The 14,780-nt window shown below is 39.6% G+C and overlaps 1 protein-coding gene across 4 annotated transcripts in view; it reads left to right on the forward strand.

The window, feature by feature from the left end:
- The window catches only part of PPIL2 (peptidylprolyl isomerase like 2), a 79,651-nt gene that overhangs the window by 40,644 nt on the left and 24,227 nt on the right, over window positions 1-14,780 (forward strand). For all 4 annotated transcript variants that reach the window (XR_004499523.1, XR_004499524.1, XM_033518096.1 and 1 more), the window contains exons 13-16: window positions 1,741-1,830; window positions 3,186-3,219; window positions 11,241-11,358; window positions 13,704-13,760. Coding sequence is in view for 2 of the 4 variants with exons in the window: in XM_033518096.1 (XP_033373987.1) it covers window positions 1,741-1,830; window positions 3,186-3,219; window positions 11,241-11,358; window positions 13,704-13,760 (299 nt within the window). In the remaining 2 variants the exon portion in view is untranslated. The remainder of the gene's footprint in view (window positions 1-1,740; window positions 1,831-3,185; window positions 3,220-11,240; window positions 11,359-13,703; window positions 13,761-14,780) is intronic.

Genomic DNA, 14,780 nt, shown 5'->3' on the forward strand with positions numbered 1-14,780 from the left:
TAACTAATAGCAAAACAATAGGATCAAGGCTGTTGTGATATTGTCTTATAAAGGAAGCATATGCTGCACAAGTGATTCCTCAGGGGTTGAATTTTACTAGAAAGATTTAGTACAAAGATGATTTTAAAGCATGTATGTTGAATTCAAAGGAAGAAGTTGGACATTTACTATAAACATTGAAACTGTAGGATAACCTTCTGTTGCTTGATACAATTTTTATGGAATATAGTTACTTATGGGTTGCCCTCAGGATGACACCAAAGTACATGTCTTGGTGACATTCTACCATAAAGCCATTATGGTACCATTACCATTTAACTCAGTAATGAATTCAGTAGGAAATCTGAAATAGTGGCTGGTGTGAGATTAGAATTTGCTAATTTTTTCACTTGTGGCTCTGCTGACAATTTTCATCTGAGTAATTAAGAAGGAATCAATATAGAGAATTTATAATGTCAGGTAAAGTTTGTTTGAAAAATTAAGAGACAATTCAGTGTAAATAAAGAGCGTTGAGAATGATTGTGTTTCAGATGAGAAAATACAGAAAACTGAAGTTCTATAGGTTTCCTGATGAATACTTGTATGGACTGGCTTTTCAAGAGATAGCAATTATTGCATCCTTAAATTATTATAATCAGGCTGGCCTTTTTTTTTGTTTTTAAGTCACTTCAGGTTGCATAGCTCATTCTCTGTCCCTCAGCAGTTCCCAGACAAGAGTGATGTCACAGCAGAGCAAAGGGAATTGGTGCCTTTCACAAAGACAGATCTTGTGTGTGCTCACTTACAGCTATTGCAGCTCGTGCTGGGGCTTTACTTGCCAGCACATCCAACAATAAGGATGTTTTTAAGGCCTGTAAGAACTCAGTTAGATGTATTCTTCTGTAAAACTGAAATAGATTTATGCACATATTCCACAGTGGGGCTGGAAAACATGTCCAAGTATAGAAAGATACAATAGAAGGTTGTTTCTGTACTTGTGTTTGTATGTCTGAAGGTGTTTTAGTGCTGCAGAGAAGAGAATCCATACAATAACAGTGGAAGGATGATTAGGTGGGAAAGTAAAGCTTTTCAGAAGGTACTGTTTGAATGTCATGGCTCATAAATCCACTAAATAACTTTAATTTGTGCTGTAAAAGTGAATTAGAAGTTGGCAATACATTTAGCTTTTTTTTTTTTTAATTTAGAATTTTGAAAACTATTTGGGTTTCTTTTATTTTTCCTGTGTCCTAGTGACTTGGGTCAGTCCCATTGTTACTTCCAAGTGGTGAGGACGACCAAATGCTTCTCTCCCAGTTAGCTTCAATGTGATTGCTTTGAAATGTGGAGCCGAGGAGTCAGGTTCTTTCTCACTCTGGTAAATTAACATTTTTCAGTACTAAAAACCCTGCTTTGGAGCAGGATTGTAATGGATTGCTGGAACTCAGTTACTTGCAATTCTCTGAGCTTACCTGTGTTCACCGTCATGGGATCAAGTGGGAACTCCTGTTATCTGAGCTAATGTTCAACCCTTTTTTGTGCTAATCGGAAGCTCTGGGTTTAATTTATTTAGCACAGTGTGTGTCTCTCCAGTGTGCCTTAAAAGAAGGTGTATTACAGGCTTTTTCCTGCAGACAGAGCCTTCGTCCTCTTTGAGTCCTGCATGTTTGCTTCATTGTAAGCACAAATGAAAAGCAATTATTGTAACCACTGTAACGATTGTTCAAAGGTTGTGCTTAATTAAAACCTCCCATTGTGTTTCAGACACCCCGAACATGTGAAAACTTTATCAAATTATGCAAGAAGAATTATTATGATGGAACAATTTTTCACCGATCAATTCGGAATTTTGTGGTGAGTATTAAAAAACTCCTGTGTAATGCACAATATGGGATGTACTCAAAATATCCCATCTATTTAACTGATCTCAGGTTTAGGTTGTTCCATGCAACTTGCAAGAGATGTGTATTAAATATACCATGAGGATGAGGGTTGTCCTAACCTATGCCGTGTGTACTTGTGGGTGTTACTAACAATTGTCTCTGGTTAACATTTGCCTCTCAGAGCATCAGTTCAGTGCATTCAACACTGCATTTGCTGGCATTCCAGACCAAGCCTTGAAGATTCATCGCCTTGGCTCTTGTTATCTTCCCCAAGATGTGGGTGGGTGGTTAATGAACAGAAGGGGAGAGAGGGAAATGCTAATTTGGATAAGTAGTACTGTGGTCTGTTGAAATCCCATTCAGATGTGAAACTTTAGCAGGCATCTGAATTTCTGTTTCAGGTTGTGGTACTTGCCTATTATCAGATCATCCTTTCCTAGTGTGCTCCATCACTGGGTGCCCAGGCTTTCTTGTGAAGGAGTTAAAGAGCACCTTGTGTTCCAGAACTGTGTCTTTGGTAGCAGAGGATCTTTATTTACATAGTTACAGTCCAGGCAGGTTCGGATATTGTAACTGCCCTGTAACTTCCTTTCAGAAGAATTAACAGCCTGATCCTGAAGGCAGAGCACAGCTCACAAGGAACATCACTGGATGTTACATTCTGTCCTGTCATCCTACAAAATGCTTTTTTTCTTTTGACAGCACTGTGTATCTCAGTTCATAGTTAAACTCACAACTAAAATTGTGCTTGTGTGCTGTTGATTTGAAACTGTTTGTGTCATGCTCCCTCCACTGGCATTAAAACACTGAATATTATTTATGTAGATCCTGCATGAACAGTGATTAATACATGCAATTAATTTTGTTCCTGAAAGATTGGTTTCACATGAGGATTTTTCCTGCTGGACGTAGTACAAAAATATTACGTATTTCCTCTTTTCTTTCTTTCCCATCATGTTGGTAGCAAAATGTAAAGCCTTTTCAATTCCAAAAGCAGTGCATCATCAGTTAAAATGCAGATTTTGATTCAGCACATAATAGAAAGGATGATCTGGTTAACCCATTTGAGATTGGTTATTTTCTCTAGTCATGAAAGACCTATTCTTTTTATAAAACTGCCATTCTGCCTAGGGATGAGCAATGTTAGGGATGACAGCCAGCTGATAAATAAGCTCTAAATAAGTAGTAATGGTTTCCTTGTTGCTGACTTCTCAACATGACACAACATAGAAGGCAGAAAATTGAGCAGAATTGGCTTTTATGGTGTGTATTTAATGTCTTTCACACAGATGCATATGTAACACTGATTTAATTTTACTTCTGCAGATCCAAGGAGGTGATCCAACTGGAACAGGAACAGGTGAGGTTGTTTGAATCAAGTAGATTGTTCTCACTTTATGGGCTTTGTTGTTACATTTACTTCAAGACAATTTAAAATTAAAATTTTCTAAATGATGAAATGTGGTACATTGTGTTTACTTTAAAACAGAGGTTTCATTGATATATTTTTTATGACTATGTTGACTATGTTCAAAATTTCATATGATGTATTCTCAGTCTAAAGGTTAGGCACTCTTCCATGCAGAATTCTTGCAGGTTTTGCTTCCTTCTTCCTTCAGAAAATAAATAAATTTAAATTATTAAGATTTTACAGCTGGTCTTCCAGGGCAAAGAACAAAGAAAGAAACACATTCATGAAAAGTTGCTTTCAAATTCAGTGTTAATTAAATACTTGAGACCTGCCTCAGAATTGGTGATTGGCCAGACACCATTTGTTCTCCCAGCTAGTTGCCTTGTAATGCCCAAGCTGCTCTTTTTCTAACTTTTTGGGATCACTGCTGCGAAATTCTTCTGCCTGTTCTTTCTCCCTTGGTTGGAGATCTGGGATGAGTTGTAGCAGGAATGGTCAGGAGGCAGAGCAGCTGGAGGGTGTCAGAGCATTGCCCACCATAGGAGACAGGTCATGGAATACCTCTGGCCACTGCTGTAAATTTGCTCATTTTCCACTTGCACCTTCTATCTGCCCACTTGTGGCTGTCACCAGCATCCCCAGCTCCTCACCTGCTTAAATACTTTAGCTCTATTTACTTTGTAAATTATGTTAGTGAGTTGCCCAACAACTTTTCTTGTAGTGTATGTGATAATCAAGAGTTGCAGGATTTGAGACTAGTTAAAGGTTCAGTGTTTTGATGGCAAAAACCCATTAACAAGAATTGTTACCATCTATGCTTGGACTGTCAAATGTGATTTGATTTTTTTATATGGAAAGTTTTGGTTCAAATCCCAAAAGACATAATTAGGAACATCTTTTGAAATGAGAAATTAAAGAGGTGTCAGGAGATGGGAGAGATTTAATAGGTTGACTCAGACACCTCTCACCCTTGCAGGGTGGAGTTCAGATCCTGCTGTGGAATGAAAATTAACTTGCTGGTGTCATTCCTGTTTCTATTTGTGCAAATGGCAGAAGTGCTGTAAGACAGCACAGTTAACAGAGGCAGAGAACTGGCATCACTGCTGCACTGAAGGGCAAGGCTCAGCTCCACTGCTTTGCCAGTAGGAAGTGAAATGCTAATAAGCACATAGGATAAAAATCCTCCTACGTATATTCTTTCACTTAAAAAAAAAAGGAGTCTGATGACCTCTAGTATTTTCCATCTTGTTTTCCTCCTTGTCATTCTTAATTAAGTATGAGTATATCACAGGTGAGATGTCTCGCAAACATCTGTCAGGACTATTAAAGTTCTAATGAAATGAACAATGTAAACACAAATAGACACGAGTGTTGCAGATTTTTAGAGACTGGCTGCAATTGTGGTAGAGTCCAAACAGTACAAATGTCTTCTTTGCACCTGAATGGCTTTTATTTTTTGAAGACAGTTGAATTTTATGTCTTTACCTAATCGCTTGTTGAATATAATATCACAAGAAAATTGAAATGGAGAGAGCCTGGTGGGCTGTAGATTGCTCTTGAACTGTCGTGCCTTTGTGTTTAATACTTCAGTGAAGCTGCTTAGACAGTTCACAGAGTGCAAGTAGTCTGTCAGGATTTGTTCCTGACTACTGGATAGATCCAGGGCACTTGACTGTGAGGCAGAAATTCCACTTGTGTGTCTCGATCTGTATGAAGATGGCCAGACCTGAGGCTTGATGTTCCCTTGGCAGCCAGAGGAGGGTTCAGCTCGGCAGTGCTGCCCGAGCAGGGCAGGTGGACTGATGCTCTCCTGGGCTCCCATGCTGTAAAAATGTTGGTCCATTGGTTTGTGCATTATTAATGTGATCACAGGCATTCACTTTGGGAAAGCTTTGGAGTAAAGCACTGGGATTCAGTACTTTGTACCTTTTTTTGCCTGGGGCTTGTTTGTTATTTGCAGGATAAATTCCCATTTTTTATTTCTTCTGCTGGAAGGGATTTCAGTATTTTTTTGACTCACTGCTTCTTAAAAGGAAAAAAAAGATGCACCTTTGAAAGCTAAAAAAAGTCTGTAAGATTAAATGGGCTTTAGAAGTAAATAACTTGACTTCTGTGATATCAGAGAAACATATGAGAACAGAACAGGGCTTTCATCCCAGATATTTCAATTGGCAATAGGGAGGACTATTTGTAGGTTACCCTTTAAATGTCAATATTATTAACTGTTTCTATTAGAACCTTTTGTAGGAAGACTTCAGAACAAAAAGAACATACTTTGTTTCCTCATCCACACAGAGCCTTCTGCTTTAACTGTTGGTTTTTAGCTAAGAGATTTGGCCTTTTTGTTTGTTTTTTGAAAAAAACACAACCTTTTCTAAACTTGTACATGGAAGATATATTAAGCCTGAATATATTCTTCTTCTATTTATTTCATTATTCCTGTTCATTAGTTCAGGAACTAGAACAGACTTGTTTGAATAGCTTCCCACCATTTGGTTTCTGTCATCTGACATTCATCCCATGTATCAGGGTGTCAGGTTTATGGTTGCAGCCCTCAGATGCTGAGATGTTCACCCACTCCATTGCTAACTAAGCCCAGGATTGTTCATCTTCTGGGTGGATTTGGGCACAGTTAGTACAACATGGCAGAAGGTCATATGTCACACGTACACAGACTGTAACTGTGCTTTGGCTCACCTGGATTAAGAGTTGCTTGTGTTTTGGAAACACTCACCGAGGTGAATGCCAAGCTGGTTGTCACTGACCGTTCCCCTCCCATGGCTGCTCCAGGTGAACAGTTCTCTCTGTAAGCAGCCCTGAGCCTTGCTGTGTTGTTTGTTATTCAGCTCCCCAGTATGTCCTTTCTGAGTCTCTTTTGGACTGTTGTAAATGTGACCCAGCAGACACATGAAGGGCAACTAATTCCTGGTACTCAGCAGTTAACCTGGGAATGGAGAAGGGTGGATAATTTCCATTATGGCATCTGGGAGTTGAGATACTACCCTGGGAAAAGAGTGGAGAATAGAATTTTACCCTAGCATAGCTGCCAGACCTGCACTGCCAGTGCAGTCAGTTACACAGTCCTGCAAGGCTGACACTGGTCTGGAGGACCAGACTCATTTTCCTACAGCCTTCACCTTAATGTTTCATAAGACTATTGGGAGAAATTTTATTGTGGTGCAGCAGCTTATTTCTTCTCTAACAAAATAACCACCCATAGAGGCAGTACTCAGAGCAATAAGCTGAGTCATGGTCATTCTTTGTAATGATTAATTATTTGAAAATGAATTTTAGATTTGTGATGTATTTTTTTTCCTGCTGTTCATAACAAGTAAGTGGTTGAACATTGTGAGTAATTCTAACTCACGGTCGTGCAAGTGGAGCAGCTGCTGTGTATTTTCAGTGTTCCAAATAATAGAAGAAAATTTGCATGTAGAAAAAATAGGTTTAATATCCTAACCCTTTTGTATGAAAAAGGGAAAACTATATGCAAAGCCTCACATTTTCAAAACAGCACAGGCTTTTCTCAGCTACTCTTCCTTGTAACCTGTTGGAAGGTATCATGAATCAGCCTGTGATTTATGAATCCAGGAGGGCACAAAGGAGGCACATTATAGCTGTAAAAGTCCAGGATGAAATACTACTGGTAGATGGGAATTGCCTTTTGTTTGGCAGCAAGAAGAGCTCCTCTGAAATGTCAATAGCAAAGGACTCTGGACAAACTTGATCAATGCAGTGTGATTTCCCAAGATGGCAAGTTCCTAAACTGTACCAGTTTTAGAGCCCCTTTTTCTTGCATGATTGAAGCTCAGCAAAAGGACAAGAGCAAGACCTTTTTATCTAGAATATATTCCTTTTAATCTGCAGGCCCTCTGCAAATCCACTCTTGGGTTTGTGGGGTTGAGTACCATGTCCTCTTATCTGAGAGGAGAGAAGCACTTTCTGCCTGAGCTGAGGCTTTCATATTTGCAAAATGATTCCAGAATCTCACTTGGAAAGCTCTACAGAAGTGTCAGATGTTATTATGTACCTCGTTGTTCCAAATGACAAGAAGAAAATTACAGAAAGTAAGCCATCATTTTTTGTGAATCAGAACCCTCCTACTTCCTTACCAGTGCTTAGCAATTTTTAAGCCAGAAAAAGGAAGGATTTATTTAAAATCACAACTGTCATGAGTGATGATTCCCAGCCCACACCTGGTTTTTGGAATGCTATAATTCTGAAGCTTTAGATGCATCTCTCAGCTCTTTGCAAGAAAGTTGTACAAATTCTGTGATTATACCTCAAAAAAAAAAAAATTATATGCTTTTAGTAGGAACAAAGACTACCAAAGAGTAATCTGGTTTAGTTCAAAAGACAATCTGAAAATATAGCTTTTTCCTGTGTAGTTGCTAATGTGTGATTGCTTCAGATGTTAGTTTAGATCTGTTCACCTGTTTACTATCAGCACAGGATGCAGATACAAGACTGAATAACTAACCATGCTTCAGTACAAGCTAAATATATCTTGCCACTCTGGATAGCCACAGAAATTATTAATGTTCTTTTCTAAGAGCTGTGTGGTCTGTTTCATTTCATCTGTGTGAGAATCAGTTAAACACATCTTTAATTTAAGAGAATTTTTTTTAAATGGAGAATGTGTGGAATTGTCTCCCATCTTCCTGCAGCTTTGAATCATGTGTATCTGAGTAGGCACGTGATTTTTATTTTACAGAATTGTACAAAAACTCTTTCTGACTCCTGAAGGCATTGACACTGTACAGGTTAAATGCTGTTGAATGGCAGTGTATTTCTGTGGCTGATCCCAAGTACATTTCTAGTTTTGTGCAAGCTGGAGATTCCCATGTGCAGGCTGTAATTATTCCATACACCAATTCCTCTGGTGGCAATACATGCTGGGGCCATAGCTGCTGCCATATGAACTGATTTTTAGCACAGAACCCCACAGAATTCTTTTCCAGCACTTTTGTAATATGATCTCAGAAACATTTGCAAGTCCAGTAGGCACACAGCTCTGCTTGGACAGAAGAGAAGCTGAGAGGGAGGTGAAGTGACAGGCAGTGCTGCCAGCCATGAATCCAACACCCGGAGTCAGTTCTTGTTTTCCGTGGGCTTTGCTTGTAGGCTGGTTCATCAGCATTGGGGTGAGGGGTTTGCATCATCATGACTCCAAATATAGCCAGCAGAGATCTGTGTGAACTCTGATGAAGATTTGGGGAGTGTCAGGAGGAGCCTCCTCTCTTTGTAGCACATACAGGGAGTGTAACATGAAAAGGCTGGAGCCAGACACTGCCATGCTGCCACCTCCTCTGTCTGCATCCATTCCGCTTTCAGAAAATGTACAGCCACACCTCCCAACTGTGTTGAGAATAAGCACATTAAAATCTGGTAGATACTTACAAACACCTCATAATTATTAATAGTTTTGGAACCTGTGAGTGGTTTTCCCAAGTTTACATTGAGCTCTTATGTGGAGAGCAAAAGGTAAGAACGTAAAATCCCTGTTCCAGCTGAGCATTAGGCACTGTGCTGCCATGGTCCTAGACTGATGAGGGATCTGTACTTAATCTTCACAGAGAAAGTCATGTTGGGCTTCAGTAATTAAAAAATTATATAGATGTAACTTGCCGTCTTCTGACTTGTTCTGTCTAGTTCTGCTTCAAGCAGATACTTGAAGCCTGGAACAATTCCAGAGGTTAGCAGGAATGTGATGAAAAGCATATTCAGGCTATTTTTAATTTAAGGGGAATACTTTGGGGTCTTCCTTGAAAAAGAAAAAAAAGTATTCTCTTTAAATCATTAGAAAAAACCCAAACCAAAACAACAACAAAAACCCCCAGGCCGTGCCTGCTCTGCTGAGTGCCTTTGCAGCGTCTCCAGCGCCCTTTGCCAGTCTGTGCTGCCAGGTCTCCACAGACACTTCAGTTATGTCCTTCACAGGATGTCTGGCCTTTTAGGCAAATGCTGCACAGGCCATTCCCTGCTCCTGCTGCAGCTCCTGGGCAGACAGAATTAGCCTGGAAACAGCTGTATGGTAGACAGAGCAGGGGCTGTAACTATCTGCTAAAATATTAGTGCTTATTTCCAGAGAACCAGAATGAACCAAACTTAGCTTTCATACATATGAGATTAATTCTGACCTGCAGTGCATGATCCAAAGTGAAATCATACAAAAATAAATACTCCAGAACCTAAAGATCATGGCTCATTGCTCCTGTCTGCAAGCTCTCGGGTCTGGTTGTTTGTTGTGCCAGAAAGAGGGAGTCTCTCTGTCATTCACAATTTTTCTCTTTCCTTTTGAATTATTTTTCTGACCAGTGAAGGCTTCAGGCTTGATTCTACTCTCTTTCAGCAGCTTGACTGTAATTCCAGCATCAGCTGGAAGCACATGAAGGGTGTAGCAGACTCACAGGTTTGGCCACTTGCTGCTGTGTCCCATCTCAACAGACTGTGCTCATGTTCTGTATCCTCTAAAAACTTCAGACAGCACAAACTCCTCTAGAGCTGCCTGCAACTGTACCATATCCCTGTCACCCACTGCTGGAAAAGATTGGCATATGGGATCAAGCTGATGTAATTCAGCTGATCTTAAAATATTCAATAGCCAGAGATTGTTGAAGTAACCACTGCTGTACTCCTGATTACAGAAAATCCCTACAGGGTTTGTCCCCTTTTGCCACCTCTTGTCAAACTGCAGAGCAAGCAAGACTCAACTCTATTAATAGGTCTTTTGAATATGATTAATTGGGTTTTTAAGTGGGTCAGCTTCTTCCAGAATTTCTCACTTAGTTCCACTTGCAGCTGTCCATATGTGATGCTTTGTTTTCACGGTATCATCTGAAACTCTTTCCTCATTTAACGCACTCTTGTGACTTTTTGGCTAAGGTTTTCAGTAGGAGACTGATTCATTCCTTGGTTTTATTTGCTGCTTCTGTGTGTAGCAATACCATCTAATTGCTTTCTGTTCTATGTGTGCACGTGGCTGTGGAGCACCACAGATCCCTCCCTGACCTGCTGCTTCTCCAGTGATACACTTACTCTGGAGGGCTCTTGAGCCAGTTCTGCAGATGGACAAGTCTTGCTGCCTATTTGGATAGTTTTGTTTGGTTTATTTTTATTACTGTCCTAAGGTGAAATATTTTTTCATGGTTTGTCAAATAAGATTATGGATTTGACTAAAACTATGACTCATCTCAGCCTTTGTTTTTCTTATTAAGGATGATCCTGGAGGAAAGTGCAAATGAAAATGTCAGATCTGTCATAAATAATGTAAAAATGACAGCCAGGAAGAGGGTTCTCATGGACCCTTTCTCTGTCCACAGTCACAGAAAAGAAATCAGTTTTGGAGGGCTGGGATTAATGCAATTTTATCATTCTTTTACCCTCACTAAATTTAATTGTTCACATCATCCAGATATCTAGTCCAAATATCTAATTTTTGCCTTTTAATTGGGAGCACCATATATCGTCATTCTTCATTGTTTAGTCTGGGATTAAACGTTTGAGTTTATGGCTGTATTCTGAGTTGTTTCTGTGAATGTTTCATCTCCCTGATACTTTATTTCCGGAAGCAGTGCTGTATCCAGAGTGCAATTAAACTGGAAACTCTTTACTCTGTGTTTTGTCATGAAGCCAGTTTTAAAGATTTAGTGTCTCAAAAGAGAAAAGTCATGGTGGACCAGGAGTAAAAAAATTAAATCCTTGAGTGTTCTTCAGCCCAGGATACATAAAGCTGTTGATAAAGTGTGGTCTGTTGCAGCTGATAGTGTGAGGGCACAGAAATGTGTTGCCAGTTGCAAACACCAGATTTCAAGGTCCTGCTCAAATACTGGCCTAATGTTAGGGGTGAAGTAACAATGTATTAACACAGTGACTGCAAGTGCTGGAAACCTTGAATTTAATGTCAGTACCCCTTGCAAAACACTGTGAGAAACTAATGAAAACAAACATTATTCTATTTTTTTTTAAAGGAGGAGAATCTTACTGGGGAAAACCTTTCAAAGATGAGTTCAAGCCCAATTTGTCCCACACGGGACGTGGTGTTCTTAGTATGGCAAATTCGGGACCCAACACAAACAAATCACAGTTGTAAGTAGTCATTTGCTTTTTTGTGCTTTATTGTTTCCTTCTGGACATTGTGCCTTACTCTGTTAGAAGAAAAATGATATTTTATGAGCTATTCTTTAAAGTTCAGTCAAGGGAAATATTCTGTCAAATATATCAGCAATAATTTGTCTTTTTTGGTGTAATGATTTTAAGTTTTTGTTTGGTTTTGTCAGTGTCCCTCCCCTATAATTATCATCATTCATCACACCTCTTCATTCTAAATTTAACCTCTTCACTTTAAATTTAGCTCCATATTTAACTTTTTAAGGAATTAGATGAAACATAAACTCTGTGGGAGTATTACTTCTTTTTAGTCACCTTATTTTAAATAAATGAGAACAGTTCTGCTCTGCTGAAATGTGTAGACCCAGACATGGTAGAGTGTACAATCTGGGATTGAGAATAACTTTGTTTCCAATGTACAAAAGCAGAATGAGGACTAAAATGAGGGAAAACTTAAAGATACTAAAGTTGTAATGGCCATGTTCATGTGTAACATTAATATGGGTGTTTGCCTGCAGTCATTTAAAAATGTTCCGTGTCACTGTGAGCCAGCTATTTATTGGTTGGTCTGTAAGTACTGCAATATAAAAAATTGTTATTTTATTGGGAGCCCCAGGAAAGAGTAAGAGTGTGTGTGTGTGTGTGTACAGTACTGTGTCTTGGCACTGAGGAGGGAGGGAGGGGGTCTTGGTGTTCGTGATGCTGAGTGTTATAATGGCTTGTAAACTGTGCAGCAGTGTGGTTTGCTTTAATTAAACACCAGGGCTTGTCTCAGGGCCTCACATTCTTAGGCTTACTCACATTCTTAAGCCTAAGCACGTGTGGGGCAGTTTGCTGGATTGAGTTGCTGTACAACTTATTTTGGATTTGAATGTTATTGCCAGCTCTCACGTGCTAAATTAGGGGAGAGTAGAAGCTTCTTTCCCTTTTTCTTTTTTTTTTTTTTTTTAAAAAAAGGGGGTATTCTAATAACAGAACTACAGAGACCATAAGTGATGTACTATTTTGAGTCACATCATCTGCTGCTGTAAATGTGATTGTATGTTCTAAAATTTGCAAATGAAATTCAAAGTTCCTTTATATATAAGTCCTTAAGAGAGTCCAGCTGCCCATATTTATAAAGGTTCCTAGGCAGCACTTAGACACATCTGGCTCTAGCCTTAGGAACTCTGCAAATAGCTTGAATAATGCTCAGGACTTCTTTGGGACCATCCTGAGTTATGTTAATTCTGTTGTCTTTAATTTTATTTTGAATGCAGTAACAGATGAGAAGCTTTCCTTGTATATTTGCTGCTTCTCAGGGATTTTTTTATTACAATGCTACATAACTGACCATGTGATGATTTTAAATATTGAATATCCAGGAATAAAGTATATCCCATGTAGGAGTTTGCATTCTGCACAGTATCCCAAAGCTTTCCTAGGGCAAGCTACATCTTAATATGCTGTCTGGCACATTACAGCTGCTCCTATTTCCAATCATATAACTTCCTGAGGCAGTTGCTTATATGGAAAAGTGCTTGTGGAATGCTTATATATTTTTAACTGTCTCCTATGTAGTGTAACAGATGGAGACAGGGAGGAGAGCCAGCACTGCATGTCCAGCCAAGACAGGCCATCGTGGTCTGCAGACCACAGTGTGGAAACCTTTGTCTCATACATTTGTAGTCCAAGACTTCCAAAGAAGCATCAAGCTCTATAGAAAAGCTTTAGTAGTAAAGGTTGCTTTGGATCAGTGTTTTAGTTCCCATGTTTAAATTTAAAAGTACAACCCCCAAATTTAAAAGTCCATTTAATTACTTTTGACACTTGAAAGTATTCTTCTGGGATGTTTGTATCTGGAGCATGAGTATGCTCTGTCCAAAGGAGAAATGGATCACTGACAGGCCAGTTTAAGGGAAGAGAAATGCAAAAAGTAAATATCCAGAGAACAGAAGTTTACACTGGCAGAGACTGTTGTCGTGTAACTTTATTTGCTGGATACAAGCTGCCCTGCATGAGCTTCCCAGCCTGCATGGCCAAGGAGGCAGATGCTCACATTAATTTTGGACATGCTGCAAGGCCCCGCTCTTGGAGTACTGTTAAAAAATGTTAGTGTGATGAAAAGTGAGAAGTCAAAACTCCAGAAATCCAGGTGGAACCCCCAAAACTGAGGAGTTAAAGGATCTTTGGTCCACAGGCCTTCCAGAGAGGAGCCAGAGAGGGAGAGGGGTTTGGCTTCTCTCCGAAAGCGTTTGCAGACGCTTTGTGTTTTTAAGCATTACTGGCTGTTGTTGTGGGTCAGTGGGACAATGTGGTAACTGTTATATCTTTATTCTTTCTAGCTTCATCACATTCCGCTCTTGTGCTTATCTGGACAAGAAGCACACAGTTTTTGGAAGGTAAGTGAAGGATATATTGGGCAGAAGCATAGCAGACATTCTCCATTGTGTGTCTGAAGCCTAAAGAGAAGAATTTAGTGGCTTGTAATTGAACTGGAGCAAGATTCCAGCTCACAGTCCAGTTCTTCTGCTCATGAGTAGGTGGGCAACACTGCACCAATACCAGTCAGCAGACCCTGCCTTTTTTTCTTCTTTACATCACTGTAAGTTGCCTCACTTCCCTTCTGTGGGAGGCCCTCCAGGAGTCATGAGCAAAGTAATCATCCTCATGTAATGAACCATGTTAATATTTGTGCATGTTAATTGCTGGGACACAGGAGATTAGCTCTTCAATACTGCTTTCATCCTCTTATGAGCCATCAGCTGAAAAATTAGTCATGACAGGACTGCTCTTCATCATGGCATAGAGCTTCTGCGTAGACAAGGTCTTTTGGCCCTTCTTATTATTTTTTATTTTATTTTTCTTTTATTCCTGACAATTATCACTGATATAAAATCTGTATATTTATGCACACGCATACAAAGATACTACCAATGCCCAGACAGTGAGAAAACTTCATTCCTTATAAAGAAGTCTCTTCTGAAAGTCTTTTCCAGTGAAGTCTTCACATGATAAAGATTAAGGTATTTATTAAAGAAAAAGATACAAAATCTTTGTTACGGTTTGCTCTTTGCTTCCTCTGCTGCAGGTACTTGGTATTTACCAAGTCAAGCGGAGCTGTACTCAGACATCCCTCATGAAAGGGCAACCATTCCCTACTCCTTTTTTTGTTTCTTTGGTCCTGTGTGGGATGCAACATTGAAAAGTTCCTTCTCTGGAAATGCATCTTATTCATGCCTCCACTGGTTTGAAACACAATTTTTTTACATAGGAGAATCTATTAATGCCCACACCTGGGCAGTGGGACAGTGGAGACGAGACCTCTGTCTGCCTTGGTGCACTGCAATTTTCACACCTCAGGAAAAAGATGTGGCTGGAGGACAGGGAAGGGCTCATCATGATTGTGATGCCCACCATGG

Source organism: Parus major, chromosome 15, assembly GCF_001522545.3.
Source record: "Parus major isolate Abel chromosome 15, Parus_major1.1, whole genome shotgun sequence".
Taxonomy (NCBI): domain Eukaryota; kingdom Metazoa; phylum Chordata; class Aves; order Passeriformes; family Paridae; genus Parus; species Parus major.